The following is a 26911-nucleotide window of genomic DNA, read 5'->3' as shown; positions in this document are numbered from 1 at the left end:
ATGAAAAGAACATCTTTTTTCAATTCTGTCTCTTGCAAGTCCCCGTATTTTTTGAAAGTGCAGCAATAAATTGCTGAAGGACCTCTTTAAGGTTTGGCTAATGGTTTTGCTTACTTTACTGTAAAAAAAAAAAAAAAATCATCCCACTTTAGTCCACATAATCAACTCCGTTTTGTATGTCGTATTTTCACACAAATAAATATACATTTCCCATGAAATTAAGCTCCTTCTTTTTGAGTGTTTCAGTTGGTTTTTCTACATCTGCTGTGAATTTATTAATTCTCAGGGATGTTGCCTTCCTATTCAACCAAATCCTTGAAGTTCCTGTCCTTAGAGAAACTCGTACTGCCTGTGAATGCCTATAAAACCTTCCTCAAGGCAGTACTGGGAGAAGTGTGGTAGTAGGCTCACACAGTTGGCAGACTCCTGGCCACAGCATTTCCTCTTCTGGTCCGTATGCATGTCCTTACAGTTACCACAAGTACACCATGGCACTCCTGGAACTCCAGCAAAAGGTGGGGCACCATGCCTGCACTGACGCATCATAAGGGAATCAAAAGTAGCCCTGGCTGCCTCTCAAGCAGTTGGGTGGTGAGCTCCCTGTGCTCCTTCAGGCTCATCTCTTGAAGAAGTCTCTGAAGAAATAAATCAGTATTCAATTGGTTGCAATCTGCAACCTCACTGCTAGATACCACTAAATCCTACACACTGCACCTTTAATAATGTACATAAGATCAAAATCTATAACCTGTGACACAGAAATGGACAATGTTCAGGGGAGCTCATGTCCTTTTCAGGGGAGCTGAGTTCCCCTAGCTCTCCCATAATTCGAACCCTGCTGCAGGAGGAGATATTATACAGCTGATCCAAGCTTGTTTCACTCACAACTTTCCAAAACATTTTCTGTTCTTTCTCCCGGCTCGTGACTGTATAGATAAAAAAAGTGCAAAACAACCTTGAAGTTCTGACTATCCTGTGAGGACTATCTCTTCTTTTCATTCTGTGACAGTGAGCTGCACAGTTTAAAGCTGGCATATATAGCAGGCTGCTAAGCTATTTGAAAGCATGACTGTCAATACCAAACACAGTAACCTTATTTTCTCGTTTCAAGAAAGCTGAAGTAACCAATCATCTGCTGCCTTTTTGTTTCACTCACTGACTAGCTAAACTACCCAACATTTTAACACTTAAAGTTGAGTTCTCTGGTGTGTTGTGTGGAGGTGTCAACATGACTGAACTTAGACAAAATGCACGAGTCAGATGTGGATTTTTATCAACGTGCATGGGATATACACTGTGTATGTATATATTATACAATGTGTGGTTATAGTTATATTACTTATTACTCTTTGTGGTGATTACCAGGACATTAAGGATGTCAAACTGTTGCTCTGGGTAGACACAATTTATTTTATGAAAGGAATAGATAGACTTGAATATTTATATCAAATTTAACAATAAAATGCATTTCTAGCCCAAACTAACTCACCACTCCTGGAGTATTACTGTGCTTTTTCTTTAATTTACCCATTTTCGGTAAACTCATGATACTCCCTATTCTCTCTTGTGTCATTTCCTGCAGTTTTCAAAGCAGCCCCGGCCTCTGACCTTTGGGAAAATGTTCTTTGTGGTTTTCATCCTAACCTCTGCCCTCTCAGTGACCTGCCTGCCCTCAGACATAGAGAAGGGAAGGAGAAAAGTGGTACATGTGCTCGGTAAGGTCATTTTATATTTTCTTATTTTTCATAATGCTCATCTCCAAAGCAAGGAGGTCTTCTTTTTCATTGATATGAACTGAAATAAGCCCAGAAATATTTAAGTTAACACACAATAGCCGCCACACTCAGTGCATTTTACTGTATATTCACATGAAGAATATAATGAAGAAGTCTGGCACAGTGGTTAGGTAGAATTCACAGTATTTTATGCAGTATTTCAGGGTCATTTAAACATTCACTGTATGTGTTATCAGGCTGTACAAATGAACTTTTTCTTGTCTTATCACTGAGAATCCTCACAACCTGGAGTTCAGTTTAACACATCTTCAAAGTTGTTAATACCCCATCAAACACTGCTCACAAGTAGTCACCTGAGAACATTTTACATGATAGGCAAATTGATGACATCAGGGATGACATGAGACCCAGCTGTCTATATTATCTGGAATGTAGAAGAGATTCATATATATATATATATATATATATATATATATATATATATATATATATATATATATATATATAAATCTTCCTGCCTGCTAGATATTGACTTGATTCGATTAGTATTTCAAACACTTTAGAAAAAGTAAAACCCTCACAATGTTAAAAGCTTTATTCGGCTACAAATAAAAGTCCTGAATTCACATTTTTACCAAGCAAAAGTACTCTTGATGCAGAATGAGTTAAGTTTCTACATATACTCTGTATTATATTGTGTTATTATTATGCATAACCATGTAAGTATCATTTGAATGTTGCAACTGATCAAGGTGGACCTCATGTTAACTAATTTATATACTGTTTGGTATCAACTGATTAATTGTTTAGTCTCTAAAATATCAAGTAATATGCAAGAGAGCAAGTTGACATGTCTAAATGTCCTTGTAATGTTATATTTGTAAAAAATGCATACAAAAATACAAAAACCCTATACTTTGCAGATAAAGTAAACTAGGAGTACAGAAATCAGATAATGTAGTAAAAAGTACAATATATTTCCCTGAAATGCATTGGAATAGAAGATGAATACAAGTACAAGTACCCAAAACTGCACTTAAATCTGCACTAAGGTATTTTTTGGGCACTTGGAGGAAGAGGAACACCACAACAAGCTAACAGACACACAGTCCTGAGATAGTGTCATCTTAAAAAAGTTATGACTAATGTCTTAGCAAACATGCAGGTAGCACACAGTGGGTTTATCAGAACTTGTCTGCTCAGAGAAACAGTTGCCTGTCTATTCTTTTCAGCTGCTAGCTTTAGTAGGACAGTGTAATGTATGTAATGATCCACATTATCCTGTCTCCAGATCCCAGCTCCCTTCACACAAACACCCTGACCAAGCAGTAGGAGTCACTAGTGCAGTAAAAAGAACATGATCCTTCCCCATCTGCAAATATCACCAGTTGTTGACCTCATTATCGCTGCAAGCGATGTCTGTAAAATTGTGTTTCTTTGAAACAGTAACATTGTTTTGGATGTTAGCATCAGTATGTTTCAGCACAGCCCTCAGTGTTGGGAAATAATGCGCTTTAGGTTTTGATTAAACGCCACTCGATGCTTTCATGGCTGGTGGTGATAAACAACTTTGCAGAGAGCAGTAAGCAGTGACAGGACTAATTGCTGGCTGGCATGGATAATTGTAGGTGCCTTTATCTGGTCACAACATAGCAGAAAACCTCTTGCAGCTGTTAATTAAACGTTTTAAATGCTTGCACCAAATTTGTTGTGTGTAGCCTTTGGTTGCCTGGGCACACACATGCAAACAGCATCTGAGGAAATGTCTGCCAGAAATGCAAACTAGGTCTTGTTATTGCCCATTTGGATGAAGAGGCCTGTTGTTACCATTAGTCTTGGGTCACTGTGGTGAACTGCTCTCTGCAGAGGTTGAGGTTAAAATTTTGAGTGGGTGATCTTATGATAGATCTGGGCAGAGGAGTGAGTAGGCTGCACACTAGACTCTTTGAGCATGATAAAAAAATGCTATTGATATGCTGGATGTTAAGGAGCTAATGTGACAGCAAAAGTAAACGGCAACTGCTTTATTAGGTGACACTGATTCAATCTGTGGGCACTTTGCACAAAGAAAAACAAAGATTGAATTTTACGATTAGAATTGCACGTTTTAGAAGTATTGGTATTAGTGTCAAGTGTGACAGCAAACATTGGTGAATTCACTTGTATGTTAAGCCATTAATAACTGCGCCTTCCTTCTTGCCACAGAGGATGACACGGGAGCTGTGATCGTGCAGACAGCTCCTGGTAAAGTGGTGACACACCGCGGTGGCTCCATCACTCTGCCCTGCCGTTTCCATCATGAGCCAGAGAACACTGATCCTGCACGCATTCGGATCAAATGGACCAAGGTGACAGATGCACTGCAGTTTGAAGATGTCTTTGTGGCACTTGGGAGGTAAGTTCTGCATCTGTTTTTTTTCAATCAGTCGATCAATCAATCTGTATCTTCTGTTTTATTCAGATTTACAAGACTCTCAGTTGTAAGGCCCACTTCAAAGATATGTTGAAATGATTTGCTGATTTAATTCCACCACCACATACTGTAAATACTTAACACACATTTACATATCATGTTACCATGTAGTAAAGATTTTCATGAACTCACTCAGATATAAAAATACAATGCTCTTTTCCGCAGGCTGTGATATTTCATGTTGAAGCATTTCTTAATCATTTTCCTCTCAGTAAAAATAAAATAAACCAAAACATAAAATGTTTTTTTTATATTTCTGTCAAATCTCTCCAGACAGCAGCGTGTGTTTGGATCATACAAAGGCCGTGTGTTTTTGGAGCAGGCAGGACCAGGTGACGCTTCAGTGATCATCCAAAATGTCACACTGGATGACTACGGACGCTATGAGTGTGAGGTCACTAACGACATGGAAGACGACACAGGATTTGTCAACCTCGACCTAGAAGGTCAGGAATTTTGAACCATTAGCGATTTTTGTTGGAGCTCTGTCTAATGCTCGACTGGCTTTTGTGAAAAATTTGATTTGAAAAAAACAACGGTTCCACTTCACATGAGATTGAAGTGCATTATATATGATATCAAATATGTATGAAATTTCACAGCATCATACTGAACAGTTGGCCTGTTTCTGTCCACCTGTAGGAGTTGTATTTCCCTACTACCCCCGTGAGGGCCGCTATAAGCTCAACTACCACCAGGCTGAGGATGCCTGCAAACAGCAGGACGCTATCCTGGCCTCTCACTCTCAACTGCACAAGGTAAGTTCACACAGTCCCTGACACTGCCAGGGCACCATGTAGATCATACCTTCCTGACAGTACATTCATTTATAGGCCCCTCTGTTAGTTGTAAAAATCACTTACTGGCTACAACCCTCAATCATAAACTGTTTTAGAGCACCAGTAGGTTTGAAATTAAGATACATAAGATTAGCAGCAGCTATCTTACTGCAGGCCTTCTATTTTAAAAAGCATAAAAATTCAGAGAAATTGAGTTACAGTATGTGAGAGGAGATAAACCAAATACTTCCTCCTATTAATGATGTCTTTAATCCTTCAGTATGACCAACTAACCTACATTGTCTCCTGCTACAGGCCTGGCTGGAAGGACTAGACTGGTGTAATGCTGGATGGTTGGAGGACGGCTCAGTCCAGTACCCTATCTCTCATCCCAGAGACCAGTGCGGCCGCAAGGACACCCCTGCTGGTGTCCGTAACTATGGCTATAGGCACAAGGAGGATGAGCGTTATGACGCTTTCTGCTTCACTTCCAAGCTCAATGGTGAGGATCAGAGAGATATGTAGGTTGTTGTGTGCTGCACGTGTGTGTGTGTGTGTGTGTGTGTGTGCGTGTGTGTGTGTGCGTGTGTATGTGTGTGAAAATATCTTGAGATCAGAAACACTTTGTAGTTGATCATACAACTAAATACAAACATCCAACTGAGTCTCAAGCATCTGTGGCTGATGATTGGAAGAAGACAAGACAATGGCTGAGCTGGATTGTTGTGCTACTGCATAGAAAGAGGATGTACATGAGTGTTGGATTGTGGAGAAATGAGGCCCTTATCTCTGATCTCTGCCTGTGATCTCACAGGCCTAAGGCCTTGGGATTTAGATCAGGCTGTGTTGATTCTGCCCTGTTAGGGCCACAGTGTCCTCTGGGTGCCAAACATCGCCTTTTATCTCCAAGTTCTTTCATTTACATCACATTCCCACAGAGAGTCTGTCTCCGTCACACGCACCACCTTCAGGTGTCTAAGCCCAAACAGACTTGGGAATGTAGGAGGCTGGATTGGTTTATGCAATATATATTATTATGTGTATTGGGGCAGTTGAGACAAGTCGACATGTATGAGGAGAAAAGATGTAATAAAAGGTTTTACTCTATTACTCTTTTATTGTAGACAGATACCAGCAATAAATATTTTGATAATTAAAAATGAAAACATTGATTATTAAAGGAATTGTTTGATAGTGCAGCGCTGGTTAATAGCGAAATTCAAAAATTCAGTTGGGAAAAACATGACTTCTAGTCTGCATGTGCCTCTTTGAAGTTTGAAAGAGAATTGAAAACCTCTCCTGCATTCTAAAAACTAAATAGATTTTTTTATTATCCAGATGAAAGACAAGGCTCTTCATTTGAATCCCAGTCCATTTTAGAATAGTCTGAACTGGGAAAAAGAAGCAGCACCAGTGCCTCTCCTCAGTGAGAAAAAGGTAGAATGACAGAAACCGTAAACGATTGCTCATTGCCTCCCCTGTGTGTTAATTATTGTGGACAGTCTGTTGTGGGCAAGAGGTTTCAGCTGTGGTCATGACCGATGCTGTTGCTCAGTCCAGCTGGAAGGTATTTACTGAATGTCCCTTGGGGAAATATGAGACAATACTCTGCCTACCTAATAGCTACCAGTCACATAAACAAGCATAAAATCAATAACTGAGCCAAGTGCAAAGCTGAGGCTTCGGACATGATTTTCATGGTAGCAGTTGTTATTTGGAGAAACCGCTGGCTCTTTATTATTGGTTAGGTTCTTTATTCTTTGCTTCTTTCTTAGGAGAAGCTGCCTTGTGATTCAGTTCAGTTCAAACAACTCAACCAATCAGGATACCAATTTCTTTAACACTGCCAGGCAAAAAGTCTCCCCAGAAGTGAGATGAAAGCAAAAATGGAAACGTTTTAAGAGCAATTTTGAGTTAAAGTGCTGTCCACTGACAAGAATATTACCTTCAGAGTTTGAGCAGCTGCCCAGATGGTTGTTGAAATGATTTGATATTCTGAACACAATCAGGCAGAGAGGTCAGGAAAACTCTGGGCTCAGCTTGTCTCTGGAGCTTCTCTCTCTCACTCACTTCTCTCTCTTTCTTTCCTCTAGCCCTCTTGAACGATGCACTTGCTCTGCTTCCCTTCACCTTTTTATTTTTATTTTTTATATGTTTTCACAACAAACATGCTCTGCTCTCCTCTCATTCTTTAACCCCTCAGGTAAAGTGTACTTCCTCAAACGGTTTAAGAAGGTCAACTATGCCGAGGCGACAAAGGCTTGCATTCGAGATGGCTCAGTGGTGGCCAAAGTGGGTCAGGTGTATGCTGCATGGAAGTTCCAGCTGCTGGACCGCTGTGAAGCTGGCTGGTTGGAGGATGGCAGCATCCGTTACCCCATAGTCAACCCTCGGTCCCGCTGTGGAGGATCCCATCCAGGCGTCCGACACCTGGGCTTTCCTGATAAAAAATTCCGTCTCTATGGGGTGTACTGTTTCCGCAAGAACAAGGATGAAATGGCAGGTGGTATTGAAACAACAAATAGCCCTAAAGATAGTTTGACAAGGAGGAAGAGCAGCAACAGTATCCCAGTGAATGCTACAAGGGTGATTTAAAGTGGAAAGACTTGAGAGCAGGAGTGGGGTGCAATTTTAGATTTGACTGCAACAACTGTCACCAAGCAGCCAGACTCCATTCATCGCTTTTAAAGTAAAACACTTACAGACGTAGATGTACTAATTTGCAGATTTGCCAGAGAGAAAAAGCGAGGCCGTGTAACATTAAGGCTGACATCTTTATTAGGGTGATATTCCCTTCATCTCCAGTCAGTCAATCATCTTAAGGAGTGAGTATGTTAGCACATCTGTCGCTGGAAAACTGTAAAATTAAAGCCGCTTCATCATCACTCAGGCACATATCAGATCAGAATCTGCTGCGAATATTCTTGTTTACATGTGTGTGTGGATCATATTTTGGCCCCTGCTGTGGCTCCTCAGTTCTGTGCCCCAGCCTGAGCCAAAATCCTAGCATTCATTACTGAGTGAGAGGGGATGATCTACCGAACTGTATGGAAAAAATCCAAGATGTCCTGTAAGTTTTGATTGTACCAAGTGTAATTGCCTGTATCTGAGTGCCATGCTTGGTTAGCAACCCTCTGGCACAATGCAATATTTGAATGTGAGTCATTTCTCTCATTAACTAAGACCTGGCAATCCCATTACAGAGCTGAACAGGCCGAATAGTAAATACTGCACTAGCTCTAAAATATTCACTCTTATTCAAAAAGAGCTTTATTTTATGGTAGCATTTTAGGTTAGAATTAAGCGAGCATGTATTGTTTGGCTGAGAATAGTCGCTGAGGCTTAGTAAGCAGAAATACAAAGCTACAATAATCGCTGTTTTCCTCACAAATGTTATAAGCAGTGACCTTAATTTCAGAGTATGTTTACAACTACTGAATGGATGGATGTTCTGGAAAAAAAAATAAAAGTCTTGGAAATTGTTGATTTGAACAACATAACTGTGTTTGGTATGTATTTTTTTCTATATGAATAAACATGAAGAGATATATATGAATGGATAACAGATGGGTGACAAATTAAAGGAAGAACCTAAATTAAGGGTTTGAAAAACATTACCAGATACTGTAGTTACATACGGGAATCATAGAGTTGAATTATTAGTTTAAATATTTAGACATTTTTGGAGATATGCTTATCTGCTTTCTTATTGGCAGTTGGATTAGATGCTCAATACCACTCTACCACAGTAGATATGAAACTACATAAGAACTGGAAACAGGTTGAAAGCATAAAATTCTCCAAAGGTAACAAAATCTGCCTACCAACACGTCTAAACCTCACTAAGTAACGTGTTTACGGATATGGCTGGTGATTTTCTGCATTTTTCAAAACCAACAAACCAACAATCAACTCATCCTACTTACAAGTATTGTGTGTATCCAAAGCCTGATATATCTTATCCCTCTGTGCTGTAGACCTCAGCTGTTGTCCAAAAACTATTAAAAACACACCAATGAGACACCTATGTACTGGCGCATGTTCTTTCACCATGAAGAGTTTGGGCGCAGTAGTTTGTTAAGAAACGGCTCTGAAGAGTAATAACAGCGATCATATTTTCAGTCTCAAGTGAGTAGTTCTGTGTAAAGCAGATGCCACTGACTGTGTATGCTTAGCGACACAGTCACGTTTACGGAGTTTTGCTAGCTTGTTGTGCTAAATAACACAACACAACACGTATTAATATACTGTACATCTGATGCATAAGAATACATGGTCAGATGTGATGGATTCATAGAAGTATACCTGTATGAGCCGGAGTCAGAAGAGGAAATACAACAGAGATGTGCTGAAAGGCAGAGACAATGAGCACTAACGTTAACTAACTTCTTGATGATAAGCAGTGATGTAACTTTGCAGTCAAAACTTACTAACTTATTTATTGCCTCCAGCCATCGACTGCATAACACAGGATCTGAAGGGCAAAAGTGGAATTTCTGTTGTGTATATAACTGTGTGGTCCGGACATTTCCACAGCCAGGTACAGAGCACTTCATTTTCTAATGCTAACTTAATAGAGGCTGAAAAAATATCAATTGTTTACAATATGAACTATGTTTCCATGCATGCACAGTGGTATCTGCTGTACAAGGAACTACTGTCCAGAGACTGAAAATGTTATCGTTGTTATTACTCTTTGGAGCCATTTACTGTAACCTGCAGTAACTGTAATCTTCGGGGTGAAGGAACATGTTACCCAGTGTGGCTCATTGAGGTGTTTTTAATCTACGGCAGGGGTTCTGAACCTTTTCTGATTGTCAAAAAATTTCCAAGAACCACCCTCCTAAACGAGACACTCAGGCTTCTGGGAAACAATGAGATCAAGTTGTGGTGGGATGGGTGAGAGGCTGGCATGCAGAATAGCATTCAAAGTTGCTTTCACCTTGTTCCTTGCCTTTGATTTTGGGACAGTCACAATGGAAACCCCTGACTCACATAAATAGATGGTGGTGAAAGGCAACCGAAATTTGATTGTCCGTTTTGACAGAAAGGGTTAATGACTGGCCAGTATCCAGAATGAAGCAAGGTCAACTTGTGTGAGCTGAAGTTTCAGGTTGCTGATAGTTCCATCAGTTCAATTTCCAACACAGTGGATAGAGCCATGTTTCCTGAAGCAGGATCCACAGGGAAAGCTAGCTAGCTAACAGTGGCAAAATATATTTGTCTCTGCCTAATGATGTGTTGTGATTGGTGTGGTGATATTAAAATGTGATTGATCATTGAAATTATGCATTTTAATTTTATATTTTTTATTTATGTGAATTCTTGAGCACATTTATATATGAAAAATAACTAGCTTTGTAAACTTTGTAAATTACCAGAAAAAATCATTTTAACCATTTGGCAGGACCACTGCCTCTACAGCCCACTAGATGGTGCTCTGAGGCCCACCCGTAGGCCGCGGCCCACTGGTTGAGAATGGCTGGTCTACGGCACAGAGGAATACAGTGTGTCAGACATCAGTGTATTGTTTGTTTGGGTCCACACATGAGATTTGTTGACAATAAGAGAAAAAAGTGAATCATATGTTATGGCCCGCCCAGTCATCAGATCTCAGATTGTGGACCAATGTGACAGTGCACTCCACCATCATCAACATCACACCAAATGAGAGAATGTGGCATTCAATCCATCCAGTAGAGTATTTTAAAGCACTATACAAGATATATATCATTTTGCCAACTGAGAGTTACCTAATGACACCAATTACTCAACTTACTGTTAACAATCATTATCAATAGTAACAAATCAATTGTGTGCGTATACTGTACTTCACAGTAGATAAGTGATGAATGTTTCATTCTGGAGTATATATGCTGCTCTCATGTGTTCAAGTGCTTGCTAGTGAGAGGAACTGCTGAGCAGTGAACTCGACTCTGAGTGGGAGCATGTTGGTGTTGCGCCAACACAGAAGAACAAACCATGTCATCGTCATAGCAACTGGCAGCATGGAATTAAAGTCAAGTTCATGGCAAGTCCAACATCATGAAATAATAACAGTGTTGGACTTGAGTTGTAAAAAAAAGATAATCACGTATGTTTGCAGCTCATTGACAGCTTTGTGCTTAAAAAAAAATCAAAGAGAAAAAGAGGTTCTGAAATGACCGCAATGATCAAAGTTGATGATTTTAATGATTTGCTGAGTACTCTCACTAGCCCCATTAGTCTGTGTAAATTTAGAGTCACAGTCACTAAATTAATAAGCAAAGTCTTGCTTGATGCACTATGTCATTTATAATTTATGGAGGATTATGTATTCTGCATTTCAGCACTGAAGTAATTTAGATGGTTCTTATGTGCACAGGTTTGCGATGACAACCCATTTGAAATTCACTTTGCATTGCATTTAGCAGCTAACTCCATCTTATCTAAGAACAAGGACATCATAAATAACAGCCACTACTTATGATTTTGACTGCCAACTCTTTGGCGAGCAGAAATGACTGGATGCAGAATGCTTTTGTTAACAAGAATAGTGACAGTATATAGTAGCTACATATTAGACCAACTGTCCCTCAAAGAAACCACACCTTCCACAGATGGTGAGTACAACAGGGCAGGCAGTAGAAAATCTTCATAAGGCAGAACATTAGAGAGTTACTGGCTTCTTCACTCTCCTTTTATTCAGTGATGAGGGAAACATTCGATGTAAAGATAGTGAGAAAAGACAGACAGGTGGAAGGATGGTGCAGAGATGTACAGTAGGCACTGCAGGAAAGTGACTGAACTATTTAAACTACTTTGCTCAGAAGATGTCAGTGCTGTCTTCAATTCATCAGACCTCCCCATTGGCTTTTCTTCTGAGCATGAAATGAAATTAGGTGACCCTATAACAACAGAGTACGGCCATACAATAAATACAAAGGGATGGGACGGCGCTGGCTTTCACTTGGCTCTCATTCATCAGCCTATGACAGAGGTCAAGGCCCCTGAACAGGTCTGTGATAAACACAGAAAGGTGAGGTTAAGTCACAAAGGATGAAACAAAAATAGCAGTCAAAAATATTGATAGAAATGAAATGAAGGGACACTGTTAGTGCACCCACACAGGTGTTTTCACTTATGCCTGATTAGACCTCCTCTCTGCTATGGAAAAGCTTGATTGACATCCTCCTGACTCTCCTGATTGTGTTCATTCACCTGTAGGAATGGGAGGAATTTCATCCACCATCTCTAGATCTGTTTTACAGCACACATTTTGACTTGTCATAGCAGGAAAATCATACTTGGAACAAATAACACTAATGATGGCTCTACTCCATTTGAGTGTCCCATTAAGCTATTGTAGTCCACTGAGCAAGCATGCACAATACCAGGGCCTGCAGCTATCGTTAATGTTATCACTAACACCTGCGCCTTTATGCTATGACACGTCAGAATGTCTGCTACGAAAAAGGTCTAAAGCTGTGTCCCAAATAGATAAAATACATACAAACAAATCCATACATACATATTCTGAGCAGATTTTAAGTATGTGTCACTGGAAAAGTGACAGCAAAGAAATGTGAAAATAAATGAGCATGCATACCAACAAATGTTTATTTTTCAGTATGCTGTTGATGTTCAGTATTCTCTCCCACAAAGGAGATGGAAAGGCTAATCACAGCAGGAAAAAAGTAAAACTACTTGTGGATGGTGCTGAAAATATCACAAAATTTACATTTTTGGAAAAAGATTTTGCTTTTGAAGTTTAACTTTCTAAAGTCGCAGTTTGATGTTCAGTGCATATACTGTTTCATTTCCTGTTAGTATAGAACATTTGTTTGTGTTTCTTTTTGTGTACACTGACAGTATACTGTAAAGATGAGTCAAGTACATACAGTATGTATGAAGTATAGAATTGGTTTTTAGCACATGGACTTTGGTGGTCCTGTATAATCCCCAACATAACTTTAACCTGAGCAGAGATAAAATCAGACAATACGCGAAAACACCTGTGTGGGTGTGCAGGGTTGTTCAAATTGTAAAGATAAATTATAATATATTCATATTTTGTTGTAAGGCCCATCCTAGATTTCCCACGTACAACCTAACAAAATACCAGAGGTATACTTGTACCTGACTCTAACATCAGCAAGTTCACTGAGCACAATTCAGCAGAAGGGGACAGCAGACGTAATCTGATTTAACATGTACACACAGAGCGGGATGCCATCTTTAGCAGCTCTGAGTTAATAATGGCAAGAAGCTGGGTGAATAGTGAGAAAACACTGGTTTGGTAAGTTGTTCATCAACCAAACAGATTTGTGCTGCTGCTGGTCATCTGTGAACAGAACAAACTGGAGGAGAGGGATTACTCAAAAGACTTCACTCTCTCTACATAATCTTCTTCATTTAAGTAGTATTATGTTGAATTAAAGCCCAGTGATGCAGCTTAGGCTTTCATTAGGGGCAAACAGAAGTGATGGGTTAGAAAGTACTTTACGTACACTTTTACAAAACATACACAAAGGCATCTGGGTGGCCAATTACATCCTTTTGTAATCAGGGTTTTATTTCTATCACCTGTGTCACTTTTTTACTCCATATCTTGTTCATATTTCTCCACATATAAGGTAAACAAGTCCAAAATAGCACAAAACACCCTTAAAAATCAAATGTTAATTTATCAGAAAGCAGTTAAGCCTATTTCTCTGAATTAATATCCAGAAATTACCACAATCCCAAGGTTCTCTTAATCTGGTTATTAGTGATCCCTCCACTTCTCTTTCTGTAATTGTGAGCTGTCTGAAAAATTTCTTGCTCATTTTGTTAATAAGGTGGAGAGGTCCCAAATCCAGACTGACCTTTGAATTCTTTTTGTTTCCCATGTTAGTTATGCCTCTTTTTTCCCAGTTTCAACTCATCACAATTTCAGTGTTAGAGGATACAGTCTCCCATATGAACTCCTCCTCATACATCATCCCCACTAAACTGCTCAAGGAGGTATTTTCCATTGTTGGCCCTGCTCTTGTGCAATTTTTAAAAATTCTCTGGCTTCTGGTTCTTCAAACAGTTTTAAGAATGCTATTATTCACCCATTGCTAAAGGAACCTAATTTGGACCCCCTGTCCTTAAGTAACTACAGACCAATCTCCAAATTGTCTTTTTTATCTAATGTTCTGGAGAAAGTAATTTCATCCCAACTGGTATTTTTTTTAGTTTTCGAGAACTTCATAGTACAGAGACAGGTCTCATTAAGGTTACTAATGACCCAATGCTGACTGCTGACAGAAGTGACTACTCGGCTTTAGTTCTTTTACATTTAAATGCCGAATTTAACACAGTTGATCATGGTTCAATTCAGTTGATCTTACATTGCTGGGAAACTTGAGTATGCCTCAAAGGCACAGCTCTCAGCTTATTATGTTCATATCTCTCCAACAGAACTTCTTCCATTGCTCTGGGTTATTCTGCTTTCTCGATGAGTTGTGGTGTCTCTCAAGGTTCTGTTCATGGCCCCCGTCTGTTCTTCATATACATTCCGCCTCTCGGCCATGTTATTCAGAATCATGATGTGCTTTACCATTTTTATGCTGACGACACTCAGTTATAGCTGCCATTAAAACCCATAGATCCTAACAGCCTAGCAAATCTTAGAACTTGCCTCTCTGACATTAAATCCTGGACATCCAAAAAAAAATTAAATTTAGTCTGAGGTCATTTTTCCCCTAAACTTCATTAGCTCTTTTTGTGCTAATCTTAGTGATATGTCAAATAATATTAAGCAGGCTGCTAAGAACCTAGGGGTAATATTTGATGCTAACCTCTGTTTTGATGATCAAGTCAAAAATGTTGTTCAGTCATGTTTCTTCCCGCTCAAGATACTCTCTAAAATTAGGTCATTTTTATCAATTGCTGATTTACAAAAAGTTGTACATGCTTTTATTCTATTCTTTTATCCATCTATGCTTGATTATTGCAATGCACTTTACTCATGTATCAACCAAGGCTCTCTCCACCATCTCCAATTGGTACAAAATGCAGCTGCTCAACTTAATACTGGAACAAAAAGGCTGATCACATTACCCCTGTCCTTGCTTCCTTAAACTGGCTTCCTGTTAGATTTCGCATTGATTTTAATCTTATTGCTCACTTTTAAGTCCTTAAACAGCCTTGCATCTAAATATGTCTCTGATTTATTAAGCTGGTATGTGCCCTCTCAGCCATTAAGCTCCACGGATGGAGCCCTGCTGGGTACTCCCAGGTCACGGTTGGTGACTAAGGGTGATCAGACTTTTGGTATTAGAGGTCCAACACTATGGAACTCTCTGCTTGCTGAACTCAGACACTAAATTGGTAGCGTCTTTTAAATCTCCTCTTAAAACTTTTCTTCTTGTGAAAACTTTTGGAAATGCCTGATACATGTTTTAATTTATTTGATCTTATTCATTTTATTGTTTTACTTTCTTTTATCTGCCTTGTCTGGTTTTATTTTCTTTTGTGAAGCACTTTGTAACATTGTTAAGAAAAGTTCCATATAAATAGTTTTTTTAAAATTATTGTTGTTGTTGTTGTTGTTGGTGGTGGTGGTGGTGGTGGTGTTGTTGTTGTTATTATCATTATATATCAGCACCATCCTGTGGTCTACTTCATTCTTCATTTCTGCTTCTCGGTGATTTATTCTTTTGATGTATTTTATACTAAAACTGAAAAGAGAAGCCAAGACACACATTCTCAAGTGTATTACACCAGAATGAAATGTATAAACTTACAATTAAGCAAACTTTGTACCTAAGAAAACACCTGAGATTTATCTATTTGCACGTTTAGAAAGCAGTTCATCCAGATGGCCACCTCAATTATGGCAGCTCACTAATTTATGCCTTAAAACATGTTTCAGAAAATGTTTTGCTTTTGTCCTCTGATGTACTCATGTGCTCTAAAATCTCAATTTTCAGATGTTGCCTCATTTTTAATCAACATGGGCATTTAAGTGTGTAAATAAGCCCATTAAAGAGTGAAGAGTAAAGTGCTCAGATACAAAAAAACAAACAAAAAAACTAGAAACTAGAAATATTTTTATCGATTCATAGCCCTTTAATGTTTTAGCAAGAATGTCTTCATCTAGACCTGGTGAACCCTTTCATGTGTTCGTCTTTTCAAACATCTGAACACGCGATTCATTTTTGGACTGTGTACATTGCCAGCTAAGACGAGGAGCAACGCAACTCCCAGAGATTATCCCCACAGGAATTAAGTTTCACTTTGCATCAGACCTCAACATTGTTATGATTGAACACACAAACAGACGCCCTATCCATACAACATTAGCCCATGGGAAATAGCTTCTGAAATTACCCCATCTCCCTAAACGATCTCCCTTAATGCCTTATGCATTCTGTGTGTAATTCCGCTGCCAGTGATACATATTATGCATTGAAAGCAGTCGGTTTGTGGAGATGGGTAATTGGCCAAATTGTGAGAGGTTCCCCCAGAGTGCAGGGCATATTAAACTGGCGGCAGAGTTTGAGTTAATTGAAAGTGTTAACCATTTAATGGAGTGCGTTGTGGCTAATGAATGGGAGAGTCTGGCCTGTGATCTATAGATGCCTCTAAAAGAAAGTGTGCTTTAGGTGCACGACAGTCAGACCTCCATCTCTCCCCTCTTTGGTGGCGAGCTGTCAAACTCACACGTCAAGTGTGGAAGTCACACTGGTTTACTTGCTGGGCTTTTTCAGAAATCCCAGATTGGGTTGAAAGAGAATAGTGGGAGGTTAATGAAACAGTTCAAACTATTTGTGTTAGAATGAGGGTTTGGGTGTGTGTGTGTGTAGATGGATGGATGAGTGGGTGGGTGTTTGTGTGTCTAAGAGGAAGAGATGAAGAAAAGTAGAGAACCTCAGCAGAAACACAAAGTCACAGGGAAGGACAGAGTGAAAGGTAGCAGAGAAGAGGGCAGGGAAAGCAACAGAGAGAATAAGAAGTGTGGGAGACAGATAGGTGAGGGGAAAAAAGGGGGTTTGAGGGAATAAAATGAAGGCAGAAAGATAAGAGGGAAAGGAGGGAAAGGCAGAAAAGTAGCTGGAATGCAGAGTGCTGGGGAATGCAGGAGGACTCAAGGGTATTTGGCTCCGCACTGGCATGCAGAAATTGGCTGGTCAGTGAGCTATTGTGGTCATGCAGGAGAGAGGAGGAATTGAGTGGCTTCAGAAGTACACAAACTGCTGAACCTTATCTCACCTCGGTCACAAAACCCAGTCCCACAACACCTACAATTCACTTCACGGCCTGTGTGCACTTTCATCTTTTAAAGAACTTTGAGTGACTTCCCTGAGGAAGCTGGCGGAAAGAGCCAAACATCTGACCTTAAGAACGGAGAAATTTCTCTGTAGTTTTGTGGATATGGTCACATTGCCTGTTTAGCAATTCGGACAGCTATATCACACATCTTTCTGATTGAATATTTCATAAGATCGTTATGGCTGCCACACTATACCGCCATTTTCATCATATATAACAAGTCCAGAGCACAGTTGTGAGCCTGGACCAGTCCTGAGCAGGAGAGATCTAAAAATGCCGAGAACAAAATAAAGCAGCCCACCCCACCTTTCTACTTGCAAAGTGTGACAGTCCAGTTGAGGAGAAAAAGTGGTGGAAGAAGAATCAATACCACAGTGCTAATTTACTGTCGTACAAGTAAACGTCCTGCATTTAAATTAATTTTAAAGCTGCTTTGATTTATATTTTTTATAATAACAATGTATCAAAAGATAACGTGTAATGTCAGAGGCATCACTCGTAGTGATAAACCTACAGAGAATTATCACCAGACTCTGCAGCTCTCCTCGGCTTTACAAAGTTTTACAGTGAGTCTGAACTCATTCTTTAGCTGTCTGGCTGCAACTTTACTGTTTTGGTTCACTCTTGCTGTTCTCATAGGAAGCTGTTCTCAGAGAAAAAGCTCTAAAAACCTGCTGTACACTATCTTCTGAGCACCAAATGGCAAACAGACAAAGTTAGCAACTAGCTGGTGAACACAGTGGAGCATTTAGCAGATGAAGAGCCTGATATTTCCCTTTGGGAGTTGATAGAGACTAAACCAGAGCTAAAGGAGAGTGAATATTGGACTACAACAGGTGGACAGACACACAACTCTGCTGTAGAATGTGTAAATGAGCAACCGTTTGCGAACAAGTTTGCCATATTAACTTAAAAGGTAATGATATGCCAATGATGAAATGCCAATGTTGTGTCTATAACTTGTTTGCACTGCCCCCAAGTGGCCAAAAAATCAGCTAATGCAGGTTTAAGTAAAATTACATACAGTAAGTAGGCTATTATCAACAAAATGTACTTCCAGTTTCATAAGTGAAAAATTAACAATATAGAATGGTTCCATTCATGTTATACTATCATATATTACATTATTAGATTTTTTAAAAGAGATGCATTAACATTTAAACTGCATTTTAGTTGGTTAAGGTGGAGCAATATTGAACTATTTCAAATATTTACAAAAGTCAAAGAAGACTGTGTGCAAAGTTACATTCTGGTACATTATCATCAGCTATAGGAACAGCTTGTTATGGTAGATAACGTTGTTAACTTACATTGCAATTTTACATGTAAGAAGTTATGTTTTTGTCTGTCAAATGTTTCACCACTGGAACAGCATTTCTGGTGTCTTTTAAGTCCATGTGGGCTGAGCACTTGTGCCTGCATGACACAACAAAGAATATAACATAACATGACAAAACCAACTAAATAACCATTTGGCTTTTAAGTCTACAACAAATCATCATACTTCAGAGGCTGATCACATGTCTTGGATATAAAATATGAATCTACAATGTAACAAGCAACTAACTGCTGTAAATGTAAATGTAGTGGAGTAAAGAGTACAGTATTTCCCTCTAAATGTAGTTAAGCAGAATACTCAAGTAAAGTACCTAAAAACTGTACTTAACTACAGTTCTGGAGTAAATGTCCTTAGTTTCTTTCCTCCACTGGGGAGAAATGTGCTAAAAGCAGCTTAATAAAGCCAGATTTCCACATCATCAGTTGGGGTCACATAACAAAACACTGCACAGTGTACACACAGCTGGCAGAGCAGAATGTGAGGGCGACGGTGTATCAAAGACCTGGCTCAGTCTGATGCTTTTGCTGGCTTTGCTTCTCAGCTGTGATTCACGCACACACAAACATGACTGTAAAAGAAGTTGTTAGTGAGCCGATGCGTCGCCATCTGCAGCCGTCATTAAGACGGGCATGAATGCAGATTCATGGGGGAAGCTATTCAACAACCTGTCTGCAATAAAGACAAGGAAGATAAACGCAGTTAAGATGCATATTAATCTTTTTTTTTTTTTTGATTTGGATAAGCAGCTTGGTGTGTTCGTGTGTGTGCAGAAAGAGTAAGTGTGTTTCGCCTGCAGCCTCTTATGTTTATGTGTGAGATAAAGACAGACAGTAATTCTGGGAGGAAAAGAGCGGAGCAGCTCCGAGGGTAAGTAAGAGACTGTCAGGGCTAAGATGATGCTAAACCCTTTGTTGCTTTTCATAATCTTCTTGAACTTTGGCAGTGTCATTAGGAGATAATGTAGTATAATGCCAGAGATCCCCATTGATTTGCCATGCCTGCCAGATGAGCCTGATATCGACCCAAGAACAAGGTTATGATGAGCAGTCTTTCCATGCCTCTAATTTATCTGCACATCTCAAAACCAAGTTATATTACAAGAATCAGGACAAATCTGGTGTATAAATAGTATGTTTTAATCTTTTTCATAGGCAATCATGAGAAAGTTCTTCTTCTGCTTATGCAACCTTCATGGACACGGTGCACAAGTGCATGCTGGTCCTCGGAGCCAAACATTTCCAAGTAGGTCTAACTGCGGACTCACAGTACTCTATATGACACACCCACTTGGTTAGGTTTAGGCATTAGGATTGAAATAGTTAGGGTAGGAACATTGGGACAAAAGATGTGATTGTTTAGAGTTTCGCTTCAAGTGGCTGTAAAAAAAAAAAAAATCTCTCACTGCTGCAGTGGCAGCACAGCAACAGAGGAGAGCTGAAGGTCATTTTCAGCTGTGAATTTCAAAGAAACTCCTCGGTAAGCAGGCTTAATGAGCACTGTCATTGGAGCGCACCGAGCTGAGCGAAAACATCACTCAGCCAGCCAGAACAGAGGAAGAGGATGTAAAAGAGATGCTATATTCAGTGTGATTGATTGTCAACTGAAAACAGAACCTAGCAGTGTGGCTTCTTCCGGTATTCCTGAATAATAATGAAATGAGTGAGTCACATATCAAGGGAGATGAGGGGAACGAGAGAGCGAGGCAGAGTGAATGACAGAGAGAGGGGAGGTTGTTTTTACAGGAAACAGTGCTGGGAGGCAATGAAACCATCCACTGATGAGAGAGGATTATCGCATTCGGCTCATCAGAGGACAGTCAGGTGAACTGAAGGTCTGTGAGGTTAGACAGTACAACAGTAGGCGTATTCACATATTGTTTGCTGCCAAAACAGAATCTCTCTCATTCTTTCTCCTTCCTGTTTCGCCCTCTTCACTCCTTTCTCTTACTTTTGAGCCTTCTCACTTTTCTATTTCCTTCTTTTTCCCTTCTCTTCCAACAACTCAGCTGTGCCACTGAGGGATTTGCCCTTGGCAACCTACTCTGTTGCTTCAACACTGCAGCCAGAACAGAGTCGGAATACAAAAAATGTGAACAAAATTGCATTTATTTTATTGATATCTCGGGTGTGGAGAAAACATTTTTACCAAATCCAGAGAGATTTGGAAATGCATCTCTTCTGACATGAAGGTCAGAAAGGCGCAGATTGTTCTACGGCGAAAGAATCAGCAGCTCAGAGCAAAACTGAATCACTCGCGCACACAGTAACACAAAGATACCGAAACAAGAGAAGACACATTTGAACTGCAGAGAGAAAACAACATTTTGCATTTTCTTTGACTTTTCAGGAAAGTGTAACAAACTCAAAAGTGACAAAACGGTCGATACGATCAGTCTACACAAATTGATGTGTGTAACTGAAGAATACTGCCATTGGCTGGATCAGAGTGTTTCTTTGTCAGCACTTAATTTCAAGTGTTAGGCCCTCTTGTTGCCCCGGGTTTTAAACTTCGATCTGCATGTTCATTAGGTTTGAAAACCTTCAAGGTTTTTTTGTTCTTTTGAGATTGAAAGCAGCATGTGTCATACTTTTATGAAGTTTTACTTTCTGTCAAGATATCAGTAGCCTTGGATAGGATTATATTGTATACATTATTTTCATGGAATGGTCTGTCTGTCTGTAATGAAAGTAATGAAGGTCCTCTTATAATGAGCTCATTGTGGTATAACCTTTGCCAAAATGATGATGTATTGAATGTAGTAACAACTGTTGCTTAATTGTTTGTGCAATAATATAATGTGTAATGTTTGTGTTCAGGTCACTCACCTCTGTTTTTCTCCTCTCCAGGGTGTTCGAGCTAAAAGAGTCTCCAGGGTATCTGAGCATCGATTTAAAGGTCCCGGGAGATACCATGTGGTAAATAGTGTAGGGGTGTTAGTGTACTTTAATCTGCTGTTTAGGTTTTCTATGATTCTATTGTAATGTGTATCATGAATTAAGATCATGTAGATTATTTGACATTAGTGTAGTATGAATGTATTTTAATGTGTTTTGTGCAGTTTTGATATTAGATGACAGGCAGATTTCCCTATACTGTGGTAGGGATCGAGGTTGTTGCCAGTGGCAGGCTATATAAGGCTGCCAGTTTTTATCAAGTGCTGCTGCTGTCAGGATCACATGCTGCCAGTGGTCCACAGTATTTTATGTGTAGTATTATGACTGTTATGGTACTATGTCTTTATTGTGGGTGAAATAAACACCTGGTTGGTCTGCACCAGTGGCGACTGGTGACTCAAAAAATTGGGGAGGACAGGATGAAAACCAACATGGAATCTTACAACAAACCGCATCATACTATATCATTGTCCCACCTGATGAAATCCGAGGGGTGGGGGGCAATTTTATATGCCAATAAAACAATTTGCTTTCAAAAACAAAAACCCCTGAGTGGTGAAAACATAGCATATACATATTGTTTCTAAACAAAGAAGTGCTCATTTTGGAGTGGTTCAGAATATGTCATTTTATCAACAAAGTGAAATTCAAATTTATAGTATTGTTCTATTGTGACAACAGATTTATGTTTTCATCAAAAACAGACAACATATCACATGATTTACACGTGTTTCCTATGTATTTTCTTAGTATACAGAAATATATAAAGTAGCACAAAGCTTATAATGTGATACAGGTTCAGATCAGTGCTGAATACTAGAAAGATCCTGTCCTCCTCTGCCCCCCCCCTCCCCACCCCCCCCCCACCACTTCACACACAAAATTTCAATAATTGATTTTTTCCAAAGAAGAGAGAAAAATGTATTTTACAAATAATACTGACATTTGGTAATGGGTTATTTCAACCAAATATTCTTTTTTATATTTTGATCTCCCTCTCAAAAAATAGAGGAGGAGCAACCTCCTCTGCCTCTATGGACTAGCCTCCACTGGTCTGCACCTAGCCTCTGCCTCAAGCCTACTGTTTTAAAGTCCAGCCACTACACGGCCATCCTAACAAGTGGTGTCAAGAAGCTGGAGCTTGTGCTGCAATGAGGAGTTGAGAACGACTAGAGGTGGAAAGACCAGTAGGAAGAGCCAGATGACGACGTGGGTGCATCAGTTGACCAGTGGGCCCATGGCAGTCGGCAACCAAGGGGAAAAGCTAGATGAACTGGCATGTCTGGTCAAATCTCTCATCCGGTCTCAAACAGCCAGAGATCAGCAGATGGACAAAGACTTCTCCCGTCAAGAACAAAGTAGTTGCTCCGCAGTGCCACAGTTGTCATTTTGAAGCTTGAGGAGAGCCCTGTTTCTTGTCTCCTTTAAAACAACCCTTATCAATTTTTTTGGCTTATTTGTTGATGTTTGCGTACACTGTTAAAATAACTTATTAAAATCTACTGGTGTGATGCATCTACAAAAGATAAGGAAGTTGGATGTAGATTTTTGAATATCAATGTGACTGTGTTGTACAGGTCAGGTTTTGATATGATTCAACAATGATCCACTCCAAAGATGGCGAGCCGCTGTATCCACCGTGTCAGGATTTACTGTGATGATGACTGATGTCAAGAGAATTTGAAATTCTTTGGATGGACTGTGTACTTTGCTGATTCTGCTTGAGTGGTAGGACAGACTTGCACTTCACTGCTCCTCTGCATATCTTGCAAGGAGAATAAAAGATTTTAACATTGAAATGTCATGATTTGATGGTGTGTGCTGACACTATAGAGAGAGAGTCAAATCCCCCAGGGGTGTAATTTTATTTCTTTATTTCAGTATTTTGGGCCTATTCTCTTTTGATGTAATTGTGTGTCACTATTTTATTGTGGGTGTAAGTGTTTACTAGTCAGGTTACAGTTGACAGGTTGTACAGCACTTGCAACAGTTTCAATATATGTCATCAAATTAAAGCTACTGAGTTGGTCTCATTATTCATCCATCCTGCTCTAGCAGTCAAACCTTGGCATTTGGTCCAGCATCCAACTGACTACTGAAATTTGTATTCTAACTATTGAACTGGGTGTTACACATGGAGCATCAATTTCAGCAGATACGATTTCAGATGAATGAAATGAAAGATTACAGATGATGAGCAGGTGGAGGTGGAAATGATGAAGTGGTTGATCCAGGTGAGGGGACAAGTCAGACAAACAATGTCAGTCCTCAGAGAACCAAAGCTGCTCCCACTAACTCCAGAGGATGACATTGAACATTTTTTGACAACATTTGAAAGAATGGCCCAAGTCTGTTGATGGCCAGAAGACGAATGGGCTGTTTGCCTGGTCCCTTTGCTGACAGGTAACGCGCGTAGTGCCTATGTGCTCATGGACATTGCAGACTCTGAAGATTATGAAATAGAGGGTTGCAAAATTGGCAACTGGCAAACTTTTCTTTTGTCAGTAGCTTTAGCTCCAAAATTGCCATATGCTGTAATTCTTGGCAATGACATTCCCACCCTCCCTGATCTTGTGCAGCAGGCAGAAAATGTCAAACCTATCACACACAAGCCAGTAACCAACAGTGTTAACCTTTGTTTGATTGAACGATAATATAATGTGTAATGTTTGTGTTCAGGTCACTCACCTCTGTTGGGTCTCCTCTCCAGGGTGTTCAGGCTAAAAGAGTCCCCAGGCTATCTGAACACCAATTTAAAGGTTCCAGGAGATACCATGTGGTAATTAGTGTAGGGGTGTTAGTGTACTTTAATCTGCTGTTCAGGTTTTCTATGATTCTATTGTAATGTGTAACTTGAATGAAGATCATGCAGACTATTTGACATGAGTGTAGTATAAATGTTTTTTAATGTGTTTGTTGTGCAGTTTTGATGTTAGGTGAGGGGCAAATTTTCCTATGCTGTGGTAGGGATTGATGTCGTTGCCAGTGGCAGGCTATATAAGGCTGCCAATTTCCATCATGAGCTGCTGCTGTCAGGATCACATGCTGCCCATGATCCTATCTCTCTATCTCTCTATCTAACATCAGGTTTACAGATATGTCTACATCTGATGCAAAGAACAACAAAAGTGTCAACAAACCATTGACACAATGGCTGCAAAGCCACCCTCACTGGCACTTACATCTAAATAGAATCCAATATTAAAGGAGACATATGCTTTTTATGATTTTCTGTTATTTACTGTTCTGATGTCGGATATCTATGCTAAACATGGTCGAAGTTCGACAAAACTTGAGGTAAATGTATGTAGAAATACTTCCTGCAAGTCAAAATCCAGGGCTTCGACCTGCCCTGAATGCTTTGTTTGTGACGTTTTTTTGTACCTTGCTGATGATTTGATGTCAGCTTGTTGCACATAAATGGCCGTCTGTTCAGTAGCCTTGGTTGCTGCCGTTGTTAAGGTCTTTCCATGTGTTGTTTGTGTTGTGCATTGGCGTATTTCAGATTGAATTTCGGCTCGAACATGTACAGATTTATTTGAGAAGTTTATATTTTGAGTGAAGAATGGGAAAAAGAAGTGAAATCTGACTACTACTGTTTGTTTACATAGCCTCCCAAGTAGCTGGAAGTTGGATGTGAAGCAGCTTCCAGAAGCCAACCAATCAGAACAGAGCAGGCTCATTGGGAGGGAGGCCTTAAAGAGAAAGGAGATAAAACGGCCTCTTTCAGACAGAGGCTGAACTGAGGGGCTATGTAAAGGGTCAGTATAAGATAAATAAGAGGTTTTTTTGAGCTGTAAATTATGCAAAGATATACTGGAGTATCTAGTAGAGCTCCAGAATCTAATGTGCATAATGTGCCTCCTTTAACTTTAATACAATTGATTCTGCTAATTTAAAACAAGCTCTTGTTAACGAACAGCCCCAAATACATAAAACTGCAAAAGTAGCTAATCTTCTTGGTGTGACTACAATGCTCGTAGTGGGGGTAACCATCTTGGAACGTGTTGCTGTGGCAAGCAGCAATGCATACTGCTACCCCCAACCTTGTCTCATTTTTCTACAAGCAAAAACATATGCCAATGTATCAGTATAATTACAAGAAAAGTTTAATCACATACAAAATTCTTAACATACTAATAAACTAAATGAACAAATAACCACCAATAAAGCCTGGTAATGGATCCAAACAAGGGTTTCCTTTAATGATCATTTGTCTTGTAAAGAATATAATACAATGACAGGACTGGAATTCATAAGAACATACATCAATAAATATGGATAAATATTGTGGACCATGTTCACACAGCCGTAGATGGGCTCAGTTGCAGTTATCTTGTATCTGTGTTCACTGTGGACATGAACAAGCGGCTGCAAACTGAAGTGCGAGGAACAGAGCCAGAGAAGTGATGTTTGTCTGTCTTGTAAACTATCACCTCGCCTCTGGCTTTCCTGCAGAGCATGTGTTGACTGGAGTTTCTCTTTTTTTTTCTGATGCAGTAGTTTGAAACAGCAGCTTGTGTGTGAGCAAGAGGGAGAAATAAAGAGAGAGATGGGTTTTGGATCTACTGAGGCTGTATGAATATGGTCCAGAGAAGCTAAGCAACAAACACACCCAGAGTTTAAATGGATTTTTTTTAAAAAAGGAATAACCTCAGATTATTTACATCACAGAGGAGAAGAAGACGCACTTGTCATTGGTTTCTGCTCTGCATTTGTCTCTTTCATCTCTCTTACTGTAACATGTTTCCATTGATTTGTCCATCCCAACAGCCTTTTTCCTGACAGGAAAAAGGAAAAACTGTCTCAACTCAGTTATCAGACAGAGATGCAATGTTATACGAATATCGCTAGGGATGTACCTGTACACTAGAAAGTGAACAGTGAAGGAGTGATGAAGCAGTCCACAGGAGGAAAAGAAAGTCTTAAAAAGGTCTAATGAGATGGAGATTAGAATAAGAAAAGAAGACAATGATGCAAATGATGCTTAACCAATATTTCATAAGGCCAATAACTCAGAGTACACACATTTATGTTTGCATCAAGTCAAACTTGCTTAGACGCAGGACCACAGACGAGTGCAGTGAGCTATGACCAAGCAGGTAGCTCCGGGTCTGAAAAGTGAAGCCAATGCGGAAGTGCCTTAAACCTGCATTCTCTCTAATGACCAGCAGGGGGTGACTCCACTGGCTCCAAAAAGAAGTCCATTTGTATAGAAGTCTATGAGAAAATGACCCTACTTTTCACTTGATTTATTCCCTCAGTAAACACTTTCCTAATGAGTTTATGGTCTCAATCGCTATTGTCAAGTCTTCTTCAATACAGTATGTGACGGCCCATCTCACTCTGCCTGTTTGTTTGCCTTGCTCTGCTGCCTGTTTTGCAGACACTGGGAGTTAGCTGATGGA

At 39.7% G+C, this 26911-nt stretch overlaps 1 protein-coding gene and 1 long non-coding RNA gene across 5 annotated transcripts in view; both read left to right on the top strand.

Moving 5' to 3' along the window:
- hapln4 (hyaluronan and proteoglycan link protein 4) overlaps window positions 1–8483 on the top strand; it is a 47765-nt gene extending 39282 nt beyond the window's left edge. For all 4 annotated transcript variants that reach the window (XM_044361134.1, XM_044361132.1, XM_044361131.1 and 1 more), the window contains exons 2-7: window positions 1583–1715; window positions 3942–4131; window positions 4483–4655; window positions 4852–4967; window positions 5304–5490; window positions 7192–8483. In XM_044361134.1, the coding sequence (XP_044217069.1) occupies window positions 1583–1715; window positions 3942–4131; window positions 4483–4655; window positions 4852–4967; window positions 5304–5490; window positions 7192–7583 (1191 nt within the window). In that variant the 3' untranslated portion in view covers window positions 7584–8483. The remainder of the gene's footprint in view (window positions 1–1582; window positions 1716–3941; window positions 4132–4482; window positions 4656–4851; window positions 4968–5303; window positions 5491–7191) is intronic.
- An 11073-nt stretch (window positions 8484–19556) lies between these two features.
- On the top strand, window positions 19557–21515 carry LOC122988652. Its single transcript, XR_006404849.1, has 3 exons — window positions 19557–19642; window positions 19761–19851; window positions 21456–21515. It is a non-coding gene; the product is annotated as an uncharacterized LOC122988652 (long non-coding RNA).
- The last annotated feature ends 5396 nt before the right edge of the window (window positions 21516–26911 follow it).

Source organism: Thunnus albacares, chromosome 9 (assembly GCF_914725855.1).
Source record: "Thunnus albacares chromosome 9, fThuAlb1.1, whole genome shotgun sequence".
In the NCBI taxonomy this organism is placed as follows: Eukaryota; Metazoa; Chordata; class Actinopteri; order Scombriformes; family Scombridae; genus Thunnus; species Thunnus albacares.
The sequence above is the reverse complement of the archived record's forward strand: the minus strand, read 5'-3'. Positions and strand labels throughout refer to the sequence as shown.